The sequence below is a fragment of the Ixodes scapularis genome, unplaced genomic scaffold (genome assembly GCF_016920785.2).
Source record: "Ixodes scapularis isolate PalLabHiFi unplaced genomic scaffold, ASM1692078v2 PGA_scaffold2__306_contigs__length_199485367, whole genome shotgun sequence".
Lineage (NCBI taxonomy): Eukaryota > Metazoa > Arthropoda > Arachnida > Ixodida > Ixodidae > Ixodes > Ixodes scapularis.
In genome coordinates this window covers 93,226,321-93,240,391 of record NW_024609857.1, presented here as the reverse complement: position 1 = coordinate 93,240,391, position 14,071 = coordinate 93,226,321, and the positions used below count along the sequence as shown (strand labels likewise).

At 44.0% G+C, this 14,071-nt stretch overlaps 1 protein-coding gene across 1 annotated transcript in view; it reads left to right on the top strand.

The window, feature by feature from the left end:
- Positions 1 to 14,071, top strand: part of LOC8041161 (activating signal cointegrator 1 complex subunit 3) — a 124,707-nt gene that overhangs the window by 13,535 nt on the left and 97,101 nt on the right. The window contains exons 6-12 of the mRNA XM_040220363.3: positions 1,378 to 1,508; positions 3,077 to 3,224; positions 5,704 to 5,829; positions 6,587 to 6,784; positions 6,995 to 7,135; positions 8,020 to 8,184; positions 9,827 to 10,075. Of these exons, the coding sequence (XP_040076297.2) occupies positions 1,378 to 1,508; positions 3,077 to 3,224; positions 5,704 to 5,829; positions 6,587 to 6,784; positions 6,995 to 7,135; positions 8,020 to 8,184; positions 9,827 to 10,075 (1,158 nt within the window). The remainder of the gene's footprint in view (positions 1 to 1,377; positions 1,509 to 3,076; positions 3,225 to 5,703; positions 5,830 to 6,586; positions 6,785 to 6,994; positions 7,136 to 8,019; positions 8,185 to 9,826; positions 10,076 to 14,071) is intronic.

Here is a 14,071-nt window from a genome sequence, read left to right as displayed (position 1 = left end):
GGGAGCTTAGCGCTACTTTCCCGGTGTCCAGTGACTTTAGATGGCACAAAAAATGAGAGGATGTTCAACTCTTCGCCGAGTCGCTCGAGTGAGTCACGTGAACTGCCCGTGCCGCAGAGCACGCGAGCTCGGCCGCTGTCCAGAGTGATGAGCAAAGATTGTGGAATCACGGCTGCCGGAGCGGCGTCTATTGCCGTTTCGATCAGACAGGAGCATGTTGCGTCGAAGTGAGCGAACGAGCAAGCCAGCAGATAAGAAAGGATGCATGTGCGCACTGCGCGGTCCTCTTCGGTGTTACCTGTGTGACGTCACTTATGTGACCAAGTTCTTGTGACATCGACCTCCCAGTTTTGGACCCCCTCAAAATGTAAAAAAAAAAAGTAGTTTTATGTCAAAGAAAAGGGCACTTGTACTTTAATTTGAAAATACATCATATGTATAGTATTTTACTCATAGTACATTGCGCTCAGTGCACCTACAACTTCACTTTAAGTACATAACTGCTAAATTAATTTGTAATTACTTCAGGTACTTCTTAGATGTACTTACCCAACACTGGATAATACTAGCCGTCCCAAAACAAAACTTGCAAACGAGTGTTGCTTTAATAAATGCCAATACTTCAAAATCGCTGGACTATTTGACGTAGTCTCTGAAAAGCTAGTTTTCTTCTCATCCCATTCCACCATTTTCCCTCCATGGGGTGGAGAGATAGAACCTTTAGCTACCCCTCTCCCTCCTATGATCATAGCTTTCACTGTCGTAAAAACAGAACACCAACTCCTTCTAACAAGTCTAAATTGAAAACTAGAACAGTGGCTTTTGTCTTGGTCTAAAATTCCAATGACTCGTTGTCTTGAACAAAGCTTGATGAGATAAGCTATGAACCCCTTTTTGTCAATAGTTCGAGATTTGAAAGGAAACTGAAGAGACCTCTCCTCAGGACCGCTGACCTTGTGCTTTGACCAAGCTCATTTGTAAAATACCGTGGATGTTTACCTTTTTTTCTTAACGTTGTGACATTGGAATTTGGAGTTTCTAGGGTAAATCCAAACTGTCAAAAACTTTAGCGGCCAGTGTTTTGTAGATTTGATCGGATTTATCCGAAAAAACGGAACCCTAGCCATATCAAAGCATATTTTTAAAATAGTGTTTTTTCTTTCTTTTTCCCTGTGCTGAATTTTTTTTTATTTTTCATGCATGAAAAATTTTTGATGCATTTGTCAAAAGTCACATGAGGTTATGGATGTGCAGAAATGCTCTAGCAAGTTTTGGGTGTTGGAAGTTCTGTGGAGTTTCAATGCAGCTTGCCTTCGAGTTGCAAATATTCCAAGAGAAAACGTTTTCAACGTTACATTTTTAAACCTTTCTTTCTAGTCTGAACAAGAGAAAGCCCTTATGAAGAAAATTCAGAAAGAGGAGAAGAGGATTGGGCGTGATCGCATGAAAAACACGAAGGATCAAGAGGACGAGGTTCAACTAAACGTGGAATTTCTGCGAAGGCAAAAGTATGGGTTGTGTGTTTGTTTGTGTGTTGCCTATAACCCTTCACTTAGTGTTGTCTGCACCTGACGTTTGTTCTTTCCTGTGCAGTGCGAGGCTAGTTAGTCATTAGCCCGCCTTATAAGAGCTATAAAAAAATAACATAGTACAGAATCTCAAATTCCTGAAACTTAAGAGTTTTTCTTTGAAACCTTGTATCTTTAGCTCTTTGAGCGAGCAGCAGACCGTAAAATCTCGGTAAGGGCACCCTCCCCCGAGAGATCACCCATCCTGTTTTTCTGGCTAAGTATCCATAACAAAAAAAGTTCAGAAACACCGCCCACCAACAGATTTCGATCCGACGCGATGCGATGCAATGCGATGTCCGACGGAAATCACAAGTACTGCCCGATTTGCGGTACCAGTCTGCGTGTGACAAACGAATTACCAGCGCGTTTCCACGTTTTTGTCCACAATCTGCGCAACCAATATCGGTTCCCATAGCACGTAACTTTGTAGCCGGTTTCCGCACGTTTATCGCACTGTAATGCACGAATCTGCTGCATCTACAGTTCGTGGTATTCGTTCCCGTGACACAGAAGTTTGAAGCAAATTTTCACGTGTTTATTGTGTTGGAAAACACGAATTTGCCGCGTCCGCAATTTGTGGTATCAGTGCCCGTGTCACGTGGTTTGTAGTGGGTGCCCCAGTGTTTATCATTAATTTTTGATAAAGGTTTGCTGTCTCATTCTCAAAGTTAGCCCAGCTCATGTTTTGCACTATTTATCTCTTCATTTTGGGTGGGTGCCTTTAAAGGACACATGCAAAGGAAAAATACTTTTTTTTAAGCAGCCTGGTTGGGAAAGAGAAGTCTCATAAAACTGATTTACAATGAAAATTAAAAATTTTTAGAGCATTATTTACGGCGCTATACGAATTTGTAGTTGGCACCCGCGGGTGCCACGGAAAAGTGGCCGCCATTTGTATTGTGACCGGCTGCTATTTGTCACGTGGTACTTGCGCTCTTTGGAAAGCTTCCTATGGTATCTAAAAGTTACTTATTCATCTTTGTTTTAAGTGCAACAAAGAACGAAGATTGATAAGTAACTTTTAGAGCCCAAAAGAAGCTCCTGAAAAAACGCAAGCAGACGTGATAGACCTGCGCGATTGGCGGCAGCGTGGAGAAACGCGTTGAAATGGTGGCGCACCACGCTCAGCGTGCAGCGGTGGTGTGACTTTGAGGCGGCGGCGCACAAGACCTGCAATGGCTCCCGCGGGTGCCAACTACAAATTCATTTTGCGTCGTAAATATAGCTCTAAAAATCTTTTTTCTTCGTTGTAAATTCGTTTTATAACATTTTTTTCCATCTAGGCTGTTCAAAAATTTCTTTTTTTTTTTTTCATTTGCATGTGTTTTTTTAGGGGATTTTACGATACTTTCTACATGAACCTTGCAAAGTGGTGCACAGAGACAGAATGTAGTAAGCGAAGTGCTATCTTATTAAGGTCTATCTAATCGTGACAACTTCGCGTGTCATAAGGTGCCAATGAAGTCTTTGTGCATTATTTACCATAATCATGATTCTATCTACAGGCACGCAGAACTAAATGCAGAACTAAAAACGGTCAAGGAAGCTCCACTGTTGCCCCGGAGGCCACAGGTTTACGTGGAGCGGTACCCCAATGTGTATGACTCTTTCGCAGAAGCCAAAAAGAGTGCTGCTTTCATAGCAGGCACCAAGGTATGCCTCTGAAGTCCGCTTTGCTTCAGTTTTTTTATTAAATAGATGACATGCAAAATGCACAGTGCTATCTAATAGAGCGCCGAGAACTACGTCCGCCACTTTGGTAGTGGCGAGAAAACAAAACCGGCGACCGGACTGGCAAAGAAGACAAGTAAAGCGGCCGTGCTTCGTGTGACAGATGCAATGCCGATGCAGTGTTGTGTTCCGCTTTGTAAACAGCAAGGGACCATCAATCCCTACGGGAACAAGGTACACACATAAATCAGGCTTAGGCGTTTTAAACACAGAATGTGTTTTTGGCAGCATTTTCTACGAGAAAATTGTTATGAACCTTTGGGATTATGTATAAGGTTTATGTATAAAGCTTGAGCCCCCAGCAAGGCTCAAACCTGCTGGGGAAACGGTGGCAGTCGGATGCCTAAGTCACTGAGCTAGTAAAGTTGCCGTGAATTGGTCAGTGCTTTTTAACACAGAATTCATTTTATCAGCTGATTTTTATGGAGTTCTGTAACGTTTGGGGGTAACGGCCGGCTGTTACTGCGAGAAGCGTTACGCCTATAGGGAACCATATAAAAAGGCTTCCAGTCTCCAGACGGGATTTGAACTCGCTACTTTAAGATTGTGATCCAAGGGCTTTGTCGACTGAGATATCCAGGGTCTGTAGTACAAACCATGAAAACCAAGTTTATTTTTGGGGTCTGTGAATGATCTTATGTGCTTCGTGGCCTTTCCTGTCATGCAGCACCATCTCACAGCGTGTGTCAGAAATGAAAGCCAATTTTCAGTAGGCGGTGCCATTCAGACTTCTTTCTCTTCTTCCCTGGAAGGCCTATCACGCATTGTGGACTTACCAGTGTTTGTCAGCATGATCAAGCTTGTAGAAATTTATTTGAATGGAAAAATGCAGGCGACAGTGGCAGGTTTTGAATGAAAATAATACATCAATTAAATCAGGCAATCAATAAATAAGAAATAAAAAACAATAAAGTAAAAATAATAGAAAAAAAATGATAATGAAAAAGATTTAAAAAAAATGTTTCACGAACGACACACGGAGTGTGGTTGGTGCAGGACACATTTTGTGCTCCCTGGTCTTTTTCATCATGATAGAGCCTGTATTTTATTTTTTTAAACCATAAAATGCTTCCCCCCACCTTTCCCCAAATTTCAAGAAGTTTGTCCATCTGTCGATATGTTCATTTTTCTGGTAAATTTAGTGGGGCAAATGATGTCATCTTATTCATTGAATCAAGCTAAGCTTTGCAGGAAATTTGACATCAAGTGACCCATACACCAATTCAGTTTCTCTTCTAAATTTAGCGGGCAAATTGATTTGTATAAGTCAGGTGACACCGCTTACATCTCCTCGCCCCTTCCCCCTCTGACATCCCTCTCTTCCTCCTCCCTCCCCACCTACCTTCCCTTCCTTCCTCTCCCTTCCCCACCTCATTCCATCCTCCCATCCCGCCTCCTCCCTCCTCACCTACTTCCTTTTTCTCTCTTTTCTCATCCCTCTCTCATGTTTCGTTCCGTCATGTTTTGCAAGACATATACCGAAGCGTACTCTCTCTGTCAGGGTTGGACAAATCCTGAATTACCGGCGCAACGTCCGTCATCTGTGCTTTACTGAGTTCGGAGCTATCTCAAACCGATTTTAGCTCTTTGCAACGCCTGCAAAATAATACTAGAATTGCAGTAACCTTGAGTTGCATGTTTTAGTGTGGAGATAATGGTTGGCGATATGCTTTTACTGCTAAACAATACAGCTTTGTGTGCCCTCTTGTTATAAAAAAGAACTGAAAGTCTCCTCAGAAATGAAAGACACAACGGCCTAGACCTAAGTTCACGCCTAGGGATGGGAATTAAAAAAAAACCATTACTATGTTCCTGTATCAAAACTACTGGCCCTGAAATACCGAGAAACTGAAACTTAAGAAATCAGACCTCCAAGCAGTTTTGCAAATCGTCTATGGCACAGATTTTCAAATTCTCTATTCCCTGTAATGGTTAGAGCCATGTAGCCAAAACAAATGTGCTGTTTTATAGTTAGATTATGGCAGTCAAGGGAATTGAGCTGACATGACATTTTGTTGTTGGGAACCAGCATGTTAAGGAAATTCATGGACACATTGTGTCTCTGAAATAGATGTTACTTTTCATTACCAGAATGTTTATTTAAGTAATAGTATACCTTAATAGCTATCATGTAGAGTTAGCTGCACTTCAAGCTCTAAAAAATGCAATTTCAGGATGCTTGTAGTGCATTCAGGGCCTTTAGAATATACAGGTAGTGCCATTTCTCACTTCGTGGCAATGACTATTCCTCAATAAAGACAATTGCATGTTTCCTTCCATATTAGCCAGACAGTGCCACACCTTAACTTCTGTAGAATGTGGATAAATGTTGGACGGTCGGCAGCGATCCCTAAATCTAGTTTGTGTGTGTGACTGACTTACATTTTCCTTTTCTCGGCAGTTAGCACTTCCGACAGACTGCAAAGTTAAGAGCACTGGAAAGTATGAAGAGGTCTCAATACCCCTGAGCAAGCCTCCCCCTCCAAACGTTGGTAACAAGCTGGTGAAGGTTGCCGATTTGGACGAGGTTTGTTTGAAAGGGCATTTGCCTATTCTTGATCATGTTGCATTAATTTTGGCCTGTGTGAGAGTTTTTCTCACTGCTTATCATCATGCTTTGCCAACCTGTTTGCTCATTTAGCTTCTACGCATATTTCAAATACTTTTTTGGTGTTTCCTTATGCTATTTTAAGTAGTAACTCAAGTAGTAACTCAAAATCGAGAACATGAGAGCGCATTTGTAACACGTTGTTTGAGTTTTTTTTTTTTTTATATCATTATAGGTCATCAAGTTTTGGGATGGCTTGTCTTTTCACTGTGACAAGGGGAGGCTTACAGTGCTGCCGTAGGGTTGACTGTAGGGCATGCAGCTTGTGAAACAAAGCATGAAGTGATCTCGTTACAGTTTCATGTTCTGTAATTAATATACTAAATAATCAATGTTGATTTGGTGTCTAATAATCCTAGTAAATTCATTTAATTGCATCTTGAAATTTTTGAAACTTGGAGCAACCTGCTCCAACTCGATGACCATTAGCCACACAGCTTCTCCCAGGACCACACAGCAGCAGTGTGCCACACAAAACTGAAAATAGACGATTCACTCATATTTCTTGATGGTGTCAGTGTGAGGCAAGGAATTTTTATGTTCTATGGACATCCTGAAGTTTACACTTTTCACAGTTAAAGCAAATCTGGACAGGCGATCCTCAACTGATGATGGTTAACTTGTGTATTTTTGACTTGCTCTATACATTCCGGCTTGTTCTAACACCCTTCAACAGGTGTGCCGGATCGGCTTCAAAGGTGTGGAGACCCTGAACAGGATCCAGTCTATCGTGTTCGACACTGTGTACAACACCAACGAGAACCTGCTCATCTGTGCTCCGACCGGAGCAGGCAAGACCAACGTGGCCATGCTCGCCATCCTGCACGAAGTAAAGCAGCACGTGGACGGGAAGGGGCTCGGGAGCAACTTTAAGGTATAGCAACCAGTCATGCACATTGCGACTTTATTTTGCGGACAATTGCTCCTAACATGGTCACTCGCGTTTGAAGAAAAAGTTCACAGCACCGTCACATTACTCTACTTTTATATTTTCAGTGCAAGGTCCTGCTTGAGCTTGACCTACCTCAATATGTGTTCCACATCTGGGGAGATGATTTTGACAACCATGTTTCTGCCGTTCCAGGTCGTTTATGTGGCCCCAATGAAAGCGCTGGCAGCTGAGATGGTGCGCAATTTCGGGAAGAAGCTGGAGCCTCTGGGTGTGGTGGTCCGTGAGCTCACTGGTGACATGCAGCTCAGCAAAGCAGAGATCATGAAGACTCACGTGAATGCTTTGTGACTCCTTGTGTCTCATCCTTTGTGCTTGAAAATGATTAGATCGTTAAGTGCGCCACTCCTTTCACCAGTGGCATTACTATGTTGGAATATCTCTAGCCTGTTTGTTACGTTGCGTCTGTTTATGATTGCCCTTTGAACTTTGGCTTGCTTTGCCTTTTTATGCGGAGTGGAGCCCAAGTTCATGTAGAAGCTGCTGGCTTTCAGAAAAGACATTGCAGCTAGAAATGAAAATTCCTGTGCTTATGAATTGATCTTACTATTTTAGGGTCATTCACAAAATTTCATCTCAATATCTTGCGCATAAAGTGCATACATTGAAGGATTTCTTTCCTTACATAAACTCGACAAGACTGTTTAAGTGCTCATATTAATGAAAATAAAATAAATGCAAAATCTGTGGCTTGCCTGAGAGCTACCGGTGTCGTAACAACTAGTCGATAATCAAATAAAATTGTGATTAGGGAAAGTGAAAATCTAGTGCCATAATTGAAGTTATGCAAACTTGCTCGATTTGTTAACACCATGACATGCATTCATTATAATTGATTCCTACTGCCCTGGCAGAGGGAAAGATAATGTGGCCCTCAGTATGTAAAAAGTAATGAGAGTAGCCTGAAAAAGAAGTGAAGTATATAGGCGGTATATCTCTTGAGGTTGAAAGACATTGCTTGGTAGAAGGCTATTGGATCACCAATAAAGAATCATAATAATAATTGCACTGTTCCGAAAACGCTTTTGGGTAAAGACAAAAGAACAGGCTCTAAAACTAATATAGATACATTTTGTCACGCCCTGTACAATCCTCTCGACACTCGTCACGTTTAAAGCATTTATATGCTAAAGTTAGGTTTGTGCCCGCCCTACTTCTAGATGCTGGTGACCACGCCCGAGAAATGGGACGTAGTGACGCGCAAGTCCACCGGGGACATTGCGCTGAACCAGATTGTGAAGCTGCTCATCCTGGACGAAGTACACCTGCTGCACGGAGACAGGGGCCCCGTGCTGGAGGCTCTTGTTGCCAGGACCCTGAGACAGGTCTGTTCCACTCAGCGAGATAATTTGCTTCAGTGGGATTTACGTAAAATACCAAGCAGGTGCTCATGTCGCAATGCGCACCCACTACACCTGATTTTCAAAACATCTGGAATGTAAGCAAAAACTATGTCAAGTTCCTACTTCAGTAAACTTCTGAGCCCGCCAAACTAACCAAAATGTCCCTCTGTGTCAGCTGCTTCTTTGAGAAGCCGGTGCAAAGCTGTAAAGCTGTACGCATGTGCACCTGTGCGAAGTGGTTAAGCTTGCTTGATGTGAGAATGCCGGCGCAAAAGCAGGCGTGACGAGAGTGTAAAAATTAAGGGTTCTGCCAGACCCCTGTACTGCTCCTATACCTTTCTGTCGGATCAAATGAGGGCCTACCCTTTCACAGGCTGCTTTTGCGTTTCTGCTCTCAAGCCTAACAAGCGCCCATTCCCATTCTTCCGTGATTATGTCTCCAACTTTTGCGTAGGTGCTTGCTCTGTATTTTATGGTAGAATTGCCCGACCTCACTTAAAAGGATGCTTGCAACCATCATTAATCAAAAAAACAATTTAAGCTTGAAGAGCACCTCTTTTAGTGAGAAATAAGATTCTGCTTCAAGACAGAGATGACTAAGGGGGTTTAGGAATCCTCAGAGTTGTACCCATAAACTTATAAAAACGCGCGGACCTAATTGAAGCCCGGACCAGGGCACCCCTAGCGGCAAATGAGTCCTTTTCATCCGGAAGCTCGAAAGCTTCTGCCACGTAACTACACTTGACCGCATTTTCTTTTTTCTTTTTTTCCTTTTTTTTTTTCGCCTGTGCGAAGCAGACGAAACACGTGCACGTTGCATGTTGCATTACAAACGCAGAAGCCAAGCACTTTGTGCTTGACGTTTGCACACTTTCCAAGCTGTTACCAAATGGTGTTCGTAAGGCAAGCAATGTCTTAGCCAGGAGAAGGGGCAACATCTTAGCAATGTCTTGGTGGTTTGGTGGTCAGGCGTTTCGTAAGGAATAGATTCTAATTATTTTGATCAATAAAAGATTTCTCATTCAAAGCTGGACAGATTTGCCGGTACCGCGAACAACAGTTCTGAAGTAAAGGTCCCATGCCCGTCTTCTGTTGCCATCGCTTAGTCTGCTTCGTTCAGCTGTCCAGCTCGCGACCCCCGCGATACGACGCCGTGCTGAGAATTATGCAGAGAATGCACAGGGTGTTTCTGGTTCTTTGTGCAACTTTTGTTTTTTTAATCAACATATTTGCACCTTTTAAAAAACCACAAAAATTTGCTTCATTTTTTTTTTTTTTTTTTAATTTTCAGTGTGTGTTTTTGGTGACCCACGACTTTGATTATATTTTGTGTGTGTGTGTCTGTGCCATAGAGGACGGCACATGACCACAGAGAAGAGAGTGAGCGCGACTCAAACCGGCCAGTTCTGGATCGGCGGTTTTCGGGCAGGAAGAAAGCGAATTTCGAGCCGCAAATTGTGTTCTGGGTAGTCGGGCTATCATATAAAAACCTTGGCGCGCATAAATACCCTGTCAGTGTCTCTTTAAAGGCCAACTGGCAGTTTTTGACTCGGTACGATCGCGTTGCACGAGTTGGTTAGGACATCCGGTCACTGTGACCTCCCTCTCCTCCCACCCCTGCCAGGTGGAGTCCTCCCAGCGGATGATCCGAATCGTGGGGCTGTCGGCCACGCTGCCGAACTATGAGGACGTGGCCCACTTCCTGCGGGTGAACCCGCGGATGGGGCTGTTCTACTTTGACAACCGCTTCCGCCCAGTGCCCCTGGGCCAGACCTTCATCGGGGTCAAGGCCACCTCCAACCTCCAGCAGATGACTGACATGGACGAGGTCTGCTTCGACAGGGTCTTCAGCGTCGTCCAGAAGGGCTTCCAGGTTGGCCTGTCAGCATTCTTGCTCTATTTATTTTCCAAACTGGGTTCCTGGGAACCCAGAGGTTTCCCAGGGTACCCTCATGGGTTCCCCAAGCTACCATATTTCTTTGACTGTCCCTAACCGAAGGAAAGTGTTTTCCCGAGTCATCCATTAACCCTTTCATGGTCACATTTTTTGTCCAAAAACGCGCCCCCGTGGTCGGGTTTTTTTGCTCGATGCGGTAGCAAAGAGTATACACTAGTTTATTGTTGCATAAAAAAATGTAAGACTTAAAATAAATACTACACACGCTTCAAAACATCTACGGCACACTCGCTGGAGGCTGAACGAAACCAAAAGGACTAAAACTTTGATGCGCCCGCTTCTGAGACGGTCTAGCAGACGGTGCGGCTGTGTGTCAGACTTCGGACTCCAAACCGAGCTAGTTTCCAGTTTTTCATGGGATATCGAGCTGTCATCCTGCTCAAAGTCCGAGGTTTCAAAGTCTAAACCCGAAGAGCCATCGCTCCAATGTCCACTACACTACCCCCGAGCAGCCGGCACGGGCGACCATCTCAAAAGTATCACTTGCACAGAGCGTCCAGTTTCGCAATTTAAAAAACCGCGCCAAAACAAACGCGACCGGAGTTATACAGTCGTAGTTCCCTACAAACCCACCAGATGGCAGCACGTCCCCGCGAATGCGCCCGTTCAAGCAGAGGCGCGAATTTTTGAATGAGCAGTCGCAGACGTACCGGTACATCAGCAACCATGCGGGACGCTCCCGCGCTGACGTACAGGTACGTCAGTGACCATGAAAGGGTTGAAGGGGTACTTCAACACAATTTGAAATATTCCCGTCGTGTTCAAAAATAAGTTGAATATGATCCACAATATCCGTAAATGACAATCGCACGTTTGTACTTTGAGCCTGGTGGCTGTATTTTTCGTTATAAACGGCCCACTCTGGCAAGTGCTCGGAGAAAGCCCAGCGGAGACCACGTGACATCCAACGCAATCGTGACGTAGGTCGTCTCAGGATGAGCAAAGCTATGGCGAAGCTGACGTCAAGAGGATGGCCTAGTCGTTCCAGCCACCGAAGTGGCTGCTTTTGTACAAATTTTGAGTGACGGGTTAATCTTCTGTAATCTTGTAGGGGTACAGTAGCGACTTCTGCGACACACAAAACGCATTCTCGGGAAGAGGGGAGTTCCTCCTGCCCGTCTTCTCTCGTCGTGGCCGGAGGCGAGACAACCTCCGTCACTAGCTGTAAAGGTGCCTAGACGGGCATTGCAAGCGAGGCGTTAGCGACATCCACCAGGTGCTCTTTGCTAATCGTTTAATTCGTTTTAAAATTCCTTTTCGTGACTTTTTTAACAAGATATTCGTATGTTCAATGTGATGCTGCTTCATTGAACACATATAAACCAAAAAATGAGCGCCGAAATTTCGTTGTAGTATCCCTTTAATGCGTAATCATGAGCCAGACACTCCTTAGTGTGGGCATCGTTGTTTACAAGGTCTGTTAGCTTCTGCACTGCTTTATTGGATCAATGCCAAGCTCGTAAGGGGTTCCTCGGCTGCCATTCGAAGCATATAGGGGTTTCTCGACTTTAACGAATTTGAGAACCCCTCATTTAGAGATCGCTTGCAAGGAAACCTGACTTTCGTAAGGATTAATTGTAATTGGGAAGGCATGTTGCTCCAGGTTGTGCATCACACAACCAATTTGTTGTGCCTAGCCTAATGTAACAAATTAGGCTTAAAGAAACAATCAAATGGTTCAGAAATGAAACTAATAATTCTTGTAACGAAGGTGCGCTAACTAGTTCAAGGTCGAACTAGTTTATGTCGCATTACCCGGTAGTCTGCTCATAAAGCCAACTGCCGTAATATTCATTCGTTGTACTGTTTTATAAATGGAGGTTTTCATGGCCAGCTGGTGGCGTACGATTTGTGCGCTTCAACAATGGACAGGAGCAATGTCAATCAATCGGCAGTTGGTTGCACTGATCTCTATTGTAGTAGGCTGGATCGAGGATCGAGGCTTGTCTTGCTGGGGTCGAGTAGCACCACTGGCGGCCATCAATTGACACTAGCTAATGCATGGGACTCTATGGGAAAAACTTGGAGGACGCTTAATGGGGCACTGACACCCCATAGGTTTTTTTTTTTTTGTTTTTGTCTAAAACAATGCAAGTTGTTATAAATACACAAAAATACCACAACGCAAAAAAACAACAAAAAAAACCTACACGTGCACGTGTTTTTTCATTTTTGTTGTTTTTCTCATCCTCTTTTCACCTCTTTGCTTCTTTTTATTTGTGACGTCAAAAATTACGAAGTTTAGAAGCTTTCTAAGCGAACTTTCTATAATATTTAATAACGGCATTCGTAAAACATGTTTTTTTAACGCAATTGCGAATACACTATGGCCCTTCGTTTTGAAATACCGAAAATCGGGGTTCAGAGTGATGTCACTTCCTGGCTTTTTACTCTCCCTTGGAAAATGTGGTGGCGCTGGCGGTGCTGGGCACATGTATTGCTGAGGATGATCGGTGAGTCAAGGGAATCGGACAACCTCTCAGACTTCAAAAAGGAAATCGTCAAGTGGTCAGAACAACTGGGTTTGGTGTCCGTGTATCGTAGTTTGGGTTGTGACTCCGCCGGGGCGGCCTTTCACGCAGAACCGGCACGACGTGGCCCCTCACATCGCTCACAAAAGTCCGCTGCACATTCTCTTCAACCTCGCACCGTTTTAAAGAATTTGAGATCACTGAAAGGGCCCTAAAGGACTTCGAACTCGAAAGTGAAGCGTCGTCCGCTCACAGCGATAAGCGGCAGGCACGGAGAAGAGCGTTTGATTGCGGGATGCAGACGGACACGACACTTCAGGTCTGGATGGCTCGGAGGTGTGAGAGAAGCTCGAGTTGCAGGACGTCTGTATCTTTGACGTCACTGCACTGGCACGGATCGCGCGGGGAACTTCAAATTTGGCTTTGGGAAATTTTTTTTTACTTCACGGATATTGAGTTCTCAAGTTCTGCATTTTGAGGGTAATGTCCTCCAGGCATCGTTTTCAATCGTTTTGGAAAATAAAAAGAAATATGATTTTGACCTGTCACTGCCCCTTTAAGGATCGCCTTTAACAGTGAAACGCGATAGCGCTATTGGGTTCCGTTTGCACCGCCTTCTCATTCGCTTCTCATGACCTTCTTGCCAGTGAGTGCAAGTGCAGTGGACATGGCGTAGTCAGTAGGGTGTCTGCATCGAAACCGAAGGGTCGTGAATTTGAATCCCATCTAAAATTCTTAAAATTTTTTTTAAGGCAGATGAATTACTTTATAAAATGAAATCATTTGATACATGCATCGACCTTTAATTCGCTTTACATGTAATGTTTTTTAATCACTTTCATTCCGCGCGTGACTTCATGTGAGCGTTGTGGGTTGTTTGAAATTCCCGCGCGAGGTCCTGTGGTGACGTCATGACCCTATCGCCCAATCAGGATTTTTTCGTCTCAACACCACCGACACCGACGCCAGCTTTTCTGTGACATGAGCTCCTGAGCTCCTTAACGCTATGCATTAAAACAAGAAAAAGTGCCATTTTCCCCATTTTTAAGTTGTTGGCACTGGATCTTTTTGACTGCTTTTCGGGAAGCCTGTCAAATAGCTTGTGCACAAACATTAGAACTGACAGACCTTACAGTTCTTATAAATAAATGTTTTCTGGTCAAGAGTGACTCCTCTGGGCAAAAGACGTAGTGCAGCTCAGTGAGACTAGAGTTACTGCAGAGTCGATGGCAGTTTCAATGAGTTCAGTTTAGCAGACGACAAGCTTGAAGGCTTTGCTACGCGAAATTCACTCACTCCCAGAAAGCCACTATCAAGATGGAACTTTTTCGACCTTCATCAACTTCTATGCTTCCCCAAGGACGGTCTTATTGACCAGGCAATACTCGGAAGTCTATGGAAGAACCACACAAAAGTAGGAATACTGAAGCTTGTACGATGT